Source organism: Macrosteles quadrilineatus, unplaced genomic scaffold (genome assembly GCF_028750875.1).
Source record: "Macrosteles quadrilineatus isolate MER2022 unplaced genomic scaffold, UCM_ALF_1.0 Scaffold_9__3_contigs__length_116548681, whole genome shotgun sequence".
NCBI classification, from domain to species: domain Eukaryota; kingdom Metazoa; phylum Arthropoda; class Insecta; order Hemiptera; family Cicadellidae; genus Macrosteles; species Macrosteles quadrilineatus.
Window position 1 is genome coordinate 64,582,630 of NW_026542602.1, and position 13,366 is coordinate 64,595,995.

The window sequence follows — 13,366 nt, forward strand, 5'->3', positions numbered from 1 at the left end:
CTGAATGTCAAAGATGCGTGTCGCCAGCCGCCATGTTTGCGTGAGGTGGGTGTCCATAAGAAGCCATATTATTGCTATAACTATTATTATATTTGGCTTAAAATACCTACTTTGTATGGTCACCATTTCAAAGAAAATTATTAAAGTATTAAAAGTATTCAAGTATGACAAAAATACTCACTGCTATACCAACCTAGTTATAAGAAGCCATGTTATTGCTATGGTAAGAAAACTTACTGCTATACCAACCTAACAAAATCAGCGACTCGCTTTTGACAGACTTCTGCCATGGCAGTGCTACCTCCAGTTATAATTTTAGCTCAGTGGATAAAACATACTCCCTTAGTATTTTGGTCACTGAGCTATAACATTTTTGGTTGAGTCGGTTCCGGTCCGGTTTGTTTTGTTGACTGGTTGAGTTTGATTTGAGTGTTGGTTGATTTGATTGATTGTTGAGTTGAGTTGAGTTGTTGAGTCTGGTGAATCTGGTTGAAGTTGAGTTTGAGTAATCAGGAAAATAACTAAACTAAGGTAATAAATAATAAATCGTAGGTTATTAACACAAATTCAGTAAGTTATTAACACAAAATTTCATGTGACTTGGCCCGGGTCCATCTTATTGCATTTTTAATCTTATTAATTTTTGGTCTAAGTTTATATAGCCCTAACCTTAAAGGCAAGTCTAAAGCTAAAGTGTTATTATTTTTACTAATTAATTAACTATAATTCTATAATAATTACTTATCACAAAATTTTTTTAAATAGACCTAACCTAAGTTTACGTAACTATTTAGCCCACATAAGATTAGGCCATTTACTAAGCTGTAAGAGGTCTGCATAGGCCTAGGTCTCGTTTGGAGGTTACAGTACTAAGTATGATTACCCTAACTTATTTAATAAAATCATCCAACGGCTGCACTTCACTTTAGGCCCTACACTCATTCGAACGAAAATATCGATCGATATATCGTTTGGTTAGTTAGGTAAGGTTAACCTAACCTAACTAATCAAACGATATATCGAATGAAGCAATCGAATAGTCGATATTTTCACTCGGTTGTTTGTGAAGGACCTTAAGTAAAGTGCAGCCCATCCAACTTGATTATCGATTGTTACATTCGATAGGAGAAGTTTGGTTTTAGCGAATTTTGGGACATAACCTAATTGAGTTGGATACCTACCAAAGTTTTGCCTAGGCCTGCCACATTTTTACTCCTTCAATAGTCCTATGATGAATGACTTGACTAGCCTATGCCACTGAGCCTCATATTCAAGTTAAAACATGTTACTGTATCTAGGTCTGGTAAAAGTTATAGCATAAGTTAGTCTAGGTTAATTTATTCAATTAAGTGTCCAGAAAATTAATTGCTGCAGCCATTTGCTGATTTTTGTGGATGTCTGTCAAGATTTTTGGAATCCATTTTGTACAAAATTTGTGGTAACTAACCTAACTTAAGCTTTTAGGTGATGATCTTGCACAATAAACTTCGCAAAATATGTTGAAAACTCACAGGTAGAGAGTTGCATTATTGTGAATTTTCGGCCTTTACAGACTTTGGCTTGGACTTTTTCAACAAGCTCAGCAGGCGCTTTGCTGCGTCTTCTACTTAGCTCTCCAACATGATCGTTGGTTCGGCCATTTTTTAACTTTATTTTTACCCTCTGAAGCACTCCACCTTCAGTGATAATGTCGTCCCCATACACTCACAAAGATGCCGATAGATTACTATTGATTTTCAGTTTTTTGTAGTTGAAAACCATATTAATGCACACACATCATAGTTTGCAGCATTTGCAATTAACGCAGACATTTTAAAATGTCACAGTAACTCAACAGGGTACAGCGTGAACCTCTTACTAGTACGACTAGGTGCCAACTGAGTTGTACAACACTCTAAACACCAAGATGGTTGTGCTATCCCCTTGCGGACCCAGATGAAAACGTAATAATTTCTGGATAGCCCTCACAGCAACATTATCAACTCTTGCATGTGCTGCAACATCGTCTTCATCTCTCTTGATCCATAACACTGATATCTTTTGCGATTGCAGCTACACAAAGGTCCTCCACCACGATTGCGAGTTCAGTTGTTAAGGAATCCTTTTATCCCAAATTCCTGCTAATCCAAACAGGGTAGGGTCTCAGTTAGTTTCGAATAGCAACTCTACTGTAATAACAATAATTGATCATGGCTTATAACTTGGAGGAAATTTAGTGCTTACACCGGTATCAACTTTGGGAGGAATAAAATGGATGTCACAATTGTATTTTGTTTACAATTGTGTTATCTTGTCCATTTAGAATGAACAGAAGTTACAAAGAAGTTTCCATGTTGTGTCACATCACCTCAAATAATTGTTTCAAATTATGCAGGAATGTCAATGCCATTTTTTAGTTAAAATAATAAATATAAGATAAAGGTGTTTCTAGCCTGTTGTGTCTTGGACTTCGGTACAAGAGGGACAGGTTCAATTTCCGGCACACACTCAAATCATATTGGATTTGACTCTCTTTCCCAAAAAGCGTTAGTGTGCCTCCTTTATAACTCCTTGAGATATGCCACAGGCATAGACAAAAAAAAAATACATAAAAATAACATGAAAAAAGTTTTTAGAGATTTTTTTATCTTACATGCATTGTTACAGAGTAATTGGACACTTGTGAAACCATGACTTCCGACAAAACTGATAAAAATGCAAGCTCTACATCTAGCAACAATCCTTTGGAGCAGTTTGTGCTGTTGGCAAAAAGTGCAAAAGGGGCTGCTGCAATGGAGCTCATCCGGCAGGTTTTGGCAGCACCAGGAGTCTTTGTTTTTGGGGAATTGTTGGACATGCCGAATATTAAAGAGGTAATTTGTGTAGCCTAATCCTGCAATCTTGTTTGTCTTAAGGTTTTAAAATTTTATTTGGATTGTTGGCAAAACATGAACCAATGCCACTTACTTGTCTTAATGATTAGTCAGTTATTAACACGTTCAGAGCAGCAGGCATTCCAACAGGCGCTCGCCAATGGCGGCGAAGCCCCGTACGCAATTGGCATTCAAATATTTTAATCTGATGAATAACAAAAGAGCAGCGGTGATTGTACTACGTTACCCCGAGATTGGACGAAGTTCCCTAAAACACCCAAAGGTAGCAGCACTGCCTGGATCAGTAGTCAGTGGCTTTGTAATGTGGCTTGAGGAGAGAAAAATCCCCGAAACCGGGACAAAAGCATTGTCAGACGGGTTTTTACAGGAAATTTTAGTACCAACTTACACCAAATAAAGCTCAAATTCTAAGCTACAGGCTAGCAACGATTTTAACGTTCCCCGGCAATGGCTGAGCTCATACTGAACTAATGTAGTGGGGATTGTGCAACTACATCAATTGATGTAGGCTGATATGAGCGCTGGTTTCGCAACTACATCAATTGATGTAGTCAGCACTGAGTGTGTTAAGTGTTCTTTTAATGCTGTTTTGTTGTTTGTGATCAGGATTGTGTTTTTATTTTTTTAAGGGGGGAGTTCTACTGCAACAACTTTCACTTTTAAGCTGTTTTCTGTTGATAGCCCCTCGTCCAGTTGTTTTAGCTGCTGTCTTATTTACTTTGTTAGAGATTCTGAAGAGATGATGGTTTAGTAATACTGAAACTTGCTCCAGATCTAAGCCATTTCATAAGAGAGTCTGAGACCCCTGATCCTTCTTTAAAGGCGATTAAGAGGCTTAAAACAGTTGATAATTAAATTAATCACTTAGGATTGATTCTAATGGCCAATTGATACATACAACCTAATGATATACCTCTTTCAAATTGTGTTATCCATCCTTTTTACAAATAGCTTATTTAACTTTGGTTTCAGCTTGAAAATGGGCCCAACATTAACTACTATCGTACACTGAACCTTTTTGCTTATGGAACTTACCGGCAGTATGTGGAAAACAAGGATCAACTTTTAGATCTTAATGTAGCAGAGAAAAAGAAATTGCAGCATCTTACGATTGTCACCCTTGCTACAAGAATGAAGGTATGCCTTTATAGAATTAACTATTTCAAACAGCCGATAAAGAGTTATTTACCATCTCAAAATATTTTTTTCAAACCCCAGAGTGATTGTAATTTAAATACTAGTATTATGTGAGTGTTCCAAATTTGGAAAATACATTAATTTCTTACTAAACTACCCCTTTTTTACCCTCCCTGTTGCAGCAAACCTAAGTAATCGTTAAACTAATTCAATTCAAATAGAGAATAAATGCATTTTTAAGGAAACATTTTAGTGTATATCCAATGGCATTGATTATAGGAAATGAGAAAGATTCTATAACCACTTACAAATTGAGGCTCTACCCCCGAGTCTTCAGAGGAAAGGTTATGCAAACTATTTTTCTGTTCGACTTTTCGAGGAAAGAATAGGAAAATAACAATGTTTACATGTTTTAATTCATCTTGGCAGCTTTTTGTTTACAATACATTTTTAACCGCTTAAACTTTGCTTAGATTAGAAATGGAAATATTGAGATGACTTCAGTTTTAGTTAACTACTTCAATTTCAGTACGTAGGACGGGCCAACAGCTCGTTAATAGTTTAATATTTAATAGTTTAATACCTGTAACTATTTTGCATTTTTTATGTTTGAACTTTAACTTATTTCGAAGAGTACATTCGTCAGGGTAATTCATTAATTTTGAATAAAAATAACATATTTTTAGTCCTAGCTCCAACTGTCCGGTGCGTCTAACGGCAATTAATTAATCAATTTATTAAAGTCAATTAATGAGTGGAGGAATCCCAATGTCAAATGAGCCCCTAAGACCCATAGTGGTAGCCTACAAGTCACACTACCGTAAGCCAATTTTGAGAAATAGAAGCGTTTAGTAGATATCTTACCATCAATCATAAAATTAATTTAAAGTTTGTTTGTATTCACAACTATTAGTGTATACAACTTTTTATCTCAGATTAGAGGATTTTTTTTTAATGAGGTGGTTCTGTAGGTGTTGAAATTTTTTTAGATATCTTACCATAACAAAAACGGAAAACAAAACTAAAGTGGTCCAATGTTGGCAGTAAAGAACCAATACTATTTAAAACAAAAACCTGAATCTATTTCTTTAAAATTGAAGGATTCAAATGTGGCTTTGACAAATAACCATTCTTATGTTGCAGTGCATCCCTTATTCTGTGCTGCTTCAAGAACTAGACATGAGGAATGTTAGAGACCTTGAAGATCTGATCATTGAAGCTATTTACGCAGGTTAAGAACTTTCCTTTTTTTAAACTTGCACATGTAGTAGCTATTCTATTTTGTACCATGAAGTACCCTAAGTTTGCATTGTAGAAATCCATAGTCCACTGGTAATAATCGTCTTCTAAAATGTTCACAAATATTCGGCCGAAACATAGTATAATGTGACTCTATTTTTTTTCTATAGAGGCATTTTTCTCTCTCTCAAATACTAATTTCTGGTAGATTTTTAGTCTCTTGCTAAATAATAATAAAAAACCAAAACAAGTAGCCAAGTACAACCAAAACAAGCCTGTGTGTTGTGTTGTAGCCAAAACAAGTAAAAAGAAGTAGACACCAGGTCTGCCATTGCCGTTTAAATTGTTTGATTGTTTCTAAAAACAGTAAAACTTTGGATATAGTTTAAAAATTCATAATCAATTTACAAGTATAATTTTAAGTTTTAACTATCACTAAAATGTTAATTAATTATACCCTAACATGCACTTTTTTGCTCTACACCAGTGGAGTTTTTTTACTAGAAGTCAACTTTAGTTCAAACACTTTTAAGGGAAAGATGTCCAAACCCATTAGGGTTTTGTGGGTTGAGTTTGGAATTGAACCCCTAGGCTAGCAACACACCCATTATCCAGTTATACCTAAATTATTGCCTTTTTGTGTGTATGTACGTCTGTGGCATTTTTTTATGTTTTTGTAAGGGAACGACCATCTTAACGTTGCATTTTTAGTTAGATAGTATCAATAATGTATACCCAACTCAGCTACAAATGAAACCTGGGTTTAGAAACAATCTCTCTTGGAATCGAACCAGCGGCCTTCAGGTCAGAAGGCGAGCACTATAATCACTCGGCTACCTAGACAATTTAACTTATTTCCAAAACTAAAAAAAAACTTAATGAAACAGTTGGTTTTAGCCAATAACAAGCAATCCCACACTATTTTACATTCTGTCTTCACTTACATTTTGGTTTAAATTTGCCCAGTTGCGTCCCGATCTCAACTGATATTGTAAAATAATTAGTGAACAGTTTTAACCTCCTCCCCTTTATGTTGACCAAGAGAGATTCTACTGTATACTACATACTCATATTGCATTACAAGATACACGAATAATTGTTTTCTCCATGTTTATGTTTTTGCAGATGTTATCCATGGTAAGCTAGACCAGAAGAATAAACAGTTAGAGGTAGACTATGCGCTGGGCCGCGACACGCAGGCTAACACACTAGGCTGCGTAGTGGCTACACTGCAGGAGTGGTGTGACTCGTGCGAGGCTGTGCTGCGGTGTGTCGAAACACAGATAAACAGAGCCAATACTGACAAGAATCGAGCACTTAAGCATAAAGAAGTAATTGAAACTGAGGTAAGAGATGATAACTAGACATGTTGTCAAATACTCTGTCTAAAACAGGGTTGTCTAGCTGGTGGCCTAGGAACAGGGGTGCAGTGGAGAACATGGTGGGGATGGCCTCTCCATTTTCGTATAACCCTATGACTTCAGCTGCCATCTGTATATCAATTAAAATTTCAATCTCCATGACTGCCTGCATGTATCATATCTGTATTAGACAGATACATAATACCTGTATTATGTAAAGAAATATGAAATATGTTCTTCATAAGGATAACAAGGGAACTTTAAAAGCCACTGGGGCAGAGCCCAACGGACTTTAAAAAATATGTAAGGGCGGTTTGCAAATCTACACACCTAGACGAAAACTTTGGAATATAATATGTGGGGTTAAATCTTGAACAAAAAAGCCTTATTGTTTACAAAGTTTCATGTAGCGTATTAATAATATAGATCTGTCAAGTGGTTGAAGTTATTTTTATTTTGATGATGCCACTTAGTTAACTTAATTAAACCTAAATAAATACACCATAGGAAGGGCGGTTTGCAAATCTACACACCTAGACGAAAACTTTGAAATATAATATGTGGGGTTAAATCTTGAACAAAAAAGCCTTATTGTTTACAAAGTTTCATGTAGCATATTAATAATATAGATCTGTCAAGTGGTTGAAGTTATTTTTATTTTGATGATGCCACTTAGTTAACTTAATTAAACCTAAATAAATACACCATAGGCATTTTTAGGATTTTTGGAACGCACCGTCCATACACTAGTCCTGTTGCTACCTTTAGATTTTAAGCACTTCTCTCTCTCCCCTGAGTCCTCGCCCTATTGCAAAGCATGAGTAAAACAACTAGTATACATAACTGTTATTCTTTCGCAGGTTGTGAACATCAAGAAGACTCTGAAGGCCCAAACTCAAGACTCAGATGAGCCGATGAACACTTGCCGACTGGACTTGGACTCCAGAGAAGCCGCAGCGTCAGGCAGTGACAAAATGAAGAAGGGTATCAAAGCCAAAGGCCTCCGTGGCAGCGGAAAGTTCTGGCAGTCAAAATAGATGTGATTTTCTTTCCCCTAATTATTGTGTGATTGTAAATACTATATATATTTTCCTTTTTTTAAGTTAATATATTGATAAACACAATTTTGGTTTGTATGTAACCTCTTGTGTTTGAGACTGAAATATGTGTATTTACAAGGCCGTTTGTGTTAAAAAATGAAATTTTTATTAAAAAACTCAACCGCGGGAAATACTTTTTATAGGTAGGTTTGTTTAACTTGCCATCGAAATTTGTTATCATTCCTTAAACATTAAAAATTAATTTTCATACCCTCAAAATTGAAAAGATACCCTCACCGCAGTACACCTAAAGATTACACAGATTTCCATATGTCTCATTGGATTTTTATGCGAATATTTCCTTAAACATGTCAGATTCAATTCCTATTTTAGGCTAAAACTGGGAACTTTAACTGGGAAGCTGTTAGCTAGGTTAATAGCATAGGATGAAATAAGTAAATTCGTCAATGAATAGACAAGCGAACTACAACAGTTGACTTCTCCTTAAATAACATGGGAATTAAGATTCACAGTTTTGTGGAATTTTCTCCGTAGGCGTTAGACCCATGACTTTGGATTATTTTAGCTCTACAAATGCTAAATTTATTGTTTTTAAGGTTTCATCCCATAAAACCTTGTTTCCATAGTCCGATCATGGTGGTCTGCGAACTCATTTCAGTAAGTGTAGGTTTACTTTACACATTTGTACTAAATTTCATCAAAATGTGATGATTTTCTTTTTACTCTAATTGTGCAATTGGACACATAGATATGAATATGAACGGATGGTGTTTTGGCCTCTGGGGACATCAAAAACAAAAAATTAAATCAGTCCCGTGTCCATGTAACTTACCATGAGACCTACGCTAATAGCTTATTTCCTATATATGGGAAATTCATTGATAAGCAAAATTATACAGGGTGTCTCACGAGAGGTGTCTCAAATGGATTACGGAAAAACGGCTTAACGTACAAGGATGAAATAAAATTATTTCGACCCCAAGGAATAACGTAAAAATATTTTTAACTTTTTCCCAATACAGGGTGTGCCAAAAACTGAGGGTCACTAGTTCGAATCTCGGAATTTTCAAATGTAAACATATGTCATGTTATACATCATTTTAAAGGTATTTGATAGACAAACATTTTAGCGAAAACAGAAATTAGTTATCTTTTTCCGTTTCAAAATGGCGGCAGTTTTTTTGGAAAAATCTATATTTTTTTAATACTCTGTGTTTCCTATACCAATGCATTTATCCCTTCTCCGGTTACATTTTCTTACTCGTTATGAAATTAGCTTTACTTTGATAAGCTACAAGTAACGGTTTTTCAAAATTATAAAAATTCCAAAAAAAAATATTTTTGAAAATTTGCAAATGCTCATTTTTCAAAAATTTCAAATAGCAACATATGTCAAGTGGCACATCATTTTATAGGTTTTTTAATTCCTAACAACTTTGTAATTTACACTTACTTCGTATCTCTTTTAGTTTTTGCGTAAATAACAAAAAACCTAATTTTCCTATATCAAATGCATGTTATTTGGGTTTGACGTGGTTTAACACTTCATCAAATTGGGCCTTTAGTGTTAAACCCAAATAACATGCATTTGATATACAAAAATTATGTTTTTTGTTATTTACGCAAAAACTAAAAGAGATACGAAATAAGTGTAAATTACAAAGTGTTTAGGAATTAAAAACCCTATAAAATGATGTGCCACTTGACATATGTTGCTATTTGAAATTTTTGAAAAATGAGCATTTGCAAATTTTCAAAAATATTTTTTTTTGGAATTTTTATAATTTCGAAAAACCGTTACTTGTAGCATATCAAAGTAAAGCTAATTTCATAACTAGTAAGAAAATGTAACCGGAGAAGGGATAAATGCATTGGTATAGGAAACACAGAGTATTAAAAATATATAGATTTTTTCCAAAATAACTGCCGCCATTTTGAAACGGAAAAAGATAACTAATTTCTGTTTTCGCTAAAATGTTTGTCTATCAAATACCTTTAAAATGATGTATAACATGACATATGTTTACATTTGAAAATTCCGAGATTCGAACTAGTGACCCTCAGTTTTTGGCACACCCTGTATTGGGAAAAAGTTAAAAATATTTTTACGTTATTCCTTGGGGTCGATTTAGCGGGAAATAATTTTATTTCATCCTTGTACGTTAAGCCGTTTTTCCGTAATCAATTTGAGACACCTCTCGTGAGACACCCTGTAGATGCAAGTTCAAAAAAATATTTTAGTTGATTCAAGAAGAATTTTTTAATCACTTCACTTCAGCTTATTTCTTTTTAATTTTAACCTAAACATAAATAGACTACTGTACTTTGTCACTGCAATACATGTATTGGTATCAACCGCTTTCACAGCAGTTTGTCAATGCTTGGTCTAAGCAACAGCTTAAATACCTACAGTTTTCATTGACAAATTACATTGAGTTTTACTCTTTTTGCAGTTTTAAACCTACAGTGTGTGGAGATCTAGGATTGCTTAAATGAAATCAAACAGTTATTGTTGCATTTTTATTCCGATAGAATAAGGGAGTTACAAAAAATAATAGTTTTTTTCTACCTGTACAATGTCGCAGTGACTTAAATAACAAAGGGTAAACGGCATCGAGACTGCTTCAAGAATTTGTACAACTTTTGATCATAATCACAATCAAACTCGATTGAGCGAAAGTCAACAATATATACACTTGTACTTTTGGTTTTCACATTAAAACTGGTCTGAATAATATATACAATCAGACCTCTGCTACAAAACGGACCGTTGTATGTAAACATACCTAGACGCCAATAGGATCACATATAAAACCAAACATACCGTCTCTATCATCATTACGCTTCCATTCAACGTTCTAAAAAATTATTTATTCAAAAAATAAGAACAGTGATTTAAACAAATTCTTGAGTATAAAGTCCATTTATACCTAATACTGTAAAACAAATACTTAGTACTACATCATACTTCTTATGAATATAGGGTAAAATTTTAACGGGAATGTAAAACAGGAATTAGGTGATACAAGAGGATCATACAAGGATATGACCCTTGCTTAAGGTAATATAATTGAAATTTTAAATCAGAATTGAATTACAAGGCCTGGGCAAGGATATAAAATCCATCCTCAGTTACTATTATACGTCTGAAAACCCCTGCATTTCTTGGTAGCCCACCTTAACCGGGATATCATATTTGTTTCTTGAAAGTGTTGTACTGATCTTAACTTCAGAACGAAAAAACCCAAATAACTCATTATGGTTTGGTTTTAAAATTGTCTTCCAATAGTTAAACAATTGCCTATGGCATTTGTTTTTACAATATTGTTTGATATTGTAGGATTAATATGTTTAAATAAATCAAAGTACTGTATTTGCAATTTACTCTTTCTGTGGCAAATTTTGTACTTGAGGAAATAGAGTAAATAGTAACTGAGGGGAAAACTGATTAGAAACAATAAATATCAACAACACCTCTGGTTAGCTCAAGTAAGGGTTTATCTTCAACAAATACAACAAGTTAATATTATGTAAGGCAAATTGTATAATCAATCAATAGCCGGGCATAGTAAACTCCCACTGATACGCCTTTATATTTAGTTTTTTAAGTTTCTCATTCCAATAAATATACGCAAGATAATTTAACATTCAGGCAGTAAACCTTAAATTAACCAACAAACAAACATGGCAGTAAAAAGCTTTTGATTTTCACTAGGCAGTAATGTTCATAAACTCATTTCATCGCATACAGAAGCTTCCATTGTGTTTTAAAAACTGTATTACATTTTTTATCATAACAAAATGATAAGTAATTTGCATGAATAGTTAGTTACATAAAAGCAATTTTACAAACAAGAAATACCCATACCATGCCTTCAAATTAAACTGACTAAAACACATAGGTAGTAAAAACCTAAGTAGATTCCACATGACTGGCTTTGTAATAATTTAAAATCAAAATGAAGATGGGAGTATTGACATAATCAATTCATTAGCAATTAGCATTCTTGTATGTGACAATGTGAGCTAATTCTGGTTTTAAATCATTGCAAACATGAAATTCTTAAAAATAACAAATTACAAACAACCTTTATCAATGAGAAATACTAAACGACCAAATTAAAACACACAATTTACTATACATTAAAATCAATCAAAACATTCACAAAGTAACTCTTACAAATCTTTGTTTGTAATACCAAATAATTATCTTTTATATACATTATTCGTTCATAATAGAACAATGTAAATAATTCAGAAATCAACTTGTTTAAGAGCAATCTTAGATGTAGATGTAATAAATTAAACAGGGACATTAAAGTCAGTTACCATTGACTATACACCGGGTTTTAGTTCTTTTGGATCCTAACAATTCTTAAAACAATATATATGTCAGTCAAATTTTAAGGGGTGAGACTGTCTTAAGTTTGGTGATAATATTGACAAACTACTCAAAAACTAGTGTAACTTCCTTCAATAGTTTATTTGATGTTTTCTTTACACCAATGTTGAAAACATTTAACAAGTTTAAAACTTCTTATACCCTACCGCATTGTGGTGAATTAGCCAAATAATTTTAACACATTGGAATATTACGTCTTTAGATAATAATTAACAATAGATAAATCTTATAAGAATGAAAGGTATGAAGTAACTCAACTACTCAAACTGGATAAATATTTGTTATAATATAATATTTTAATGATGAACGGAGAGATGAAAATTAATTCTGAGGTTCAATGTAGTGAGAAGTGTTTTGTTGTTTTATTGAAGTATGATAAATAAATGAGGATCAAAATAAAGAAGACCAAAGTAATTCTTGCTGGGCATAAATTTCTCAACAACTGTTTAAAACAAATTGGTATTCAAGAATGTTTGAATATTCTATAATCAACCATGAAATTGAGCAAGGGTGTATAAAATGAGCATAATACAGAACATAACCATGACTAAGGCATAATAGAATTAAGGCATCCACCAACTACTGACAACAGTGCAAACAAGATAGTGATGAGACTGCATCCTGCGTAGTGGTTCTAGTCTCGCACATCAAACGTTTTAGGATAAAATTTAAGAGTATTCTCGATTAAGACTGACTAGTTTGAAATATTCTTTCACCGTTGGTTGGATAAAAGCCATGTTTTCACAGGGAGCATTCTGACTGATTCCTCATTGGAAGAAAAAGTTCTCGGTGTTAGCACTTGGATTTAGAAAATAAATAAATAGTACTTTCGAGAACAGTAAAATTCCTTTACATTAACAGGAAGTCTTTAAGTATCTATCTGAAACAGTGTCAGTTGATTAAAAAATATTTAGATAGTCCTATTTGATTTTTAATAAATTTTGAAAAAATTGTTACAAAATAGTTTGAGAATATTACTTTTTAGGTTTGCATTAGGGTAGGGGAAACAATTTAAATCCACTTTGTCAACAGTATAGCATTGCATGTCTGTCTGTAGTGATTTAGTTATTAGTTTTATCTACACCGGAGGCATTTTGCAAAGAGATCAACTAAAATACTTAAAAACTTACAAACCCTTTAAATTCTAGTGAATATGCTAGACGGTGTGAACCCCTCTTGCAAGGAACTCTGATGCTAGCAACACACACAAACTTTGCCAATCATACATCCGTTCATCTAGAACCACTAGGTCAGAAACAACCATTTTTCCTAGGTACCTGATAAACACTATAG

The 13,366-nt window shown here is 33.7% G+C and overlaps 1 protein-coding gene across 1 annotated transcript; it reads left to right on the plus strand.

Annotated features, from left to right (window-relative positions):
• Positions 1-451: 451 nt before the first annotated feature.
• Positions 452-7,734, plus strand: LOC129002843 (COP9 signalosome complex subunit 7b-like). Its single transcript, XM_054430935.1, has 6 exons — positions 452-531; positions 2,647-2,852; positions 3,846-4,010; positions 5,154-5,241; positions 6,375-6,595; positions 7,471-7,734. Exons 2-6 carry the CDS (start codon positions 2,670-2,672, stop codon positions 7,645-7,647), a joined length of 834 nt encoding a protein of 277 aa, XP_054286910.1. The 5' UTR covers positions 452-531; positions 2,647-2,669; the 3' UTR covers positions 7,648-7,734.
• The last annotated feature ends 5,632 nt before the right edge of the window (positions 7,735-13,366 follow it).

What these genes read in the sequence shown, in the direction of transcription:
- LOC129002843 (XM_054430935.1), top strand. Translation starts at nt 2,670, where the DNA reads ATGACTTCCGACAAAACTGATAAAAATGCAAGCTCTACATCTAGCAAC. An exon ending in CCCTTGCTACAAGAATGAAG is followed by an intron (nt 4,011 to 5,153) that starts GTATGCCTTTAT and finishes CTTATGTTGCAG; the next exon opens with TGCATCCCTTATTCTGTGCT. An exon ending in CATTGAAGCTATTTACGCAG is followed by an intron (nt 5,242 to 6,374) that starts GTTAAGAACTTT and finishes ATGTTTTTGCAG; the next exon opens with ATGTTATCCATGGTAAGCTA.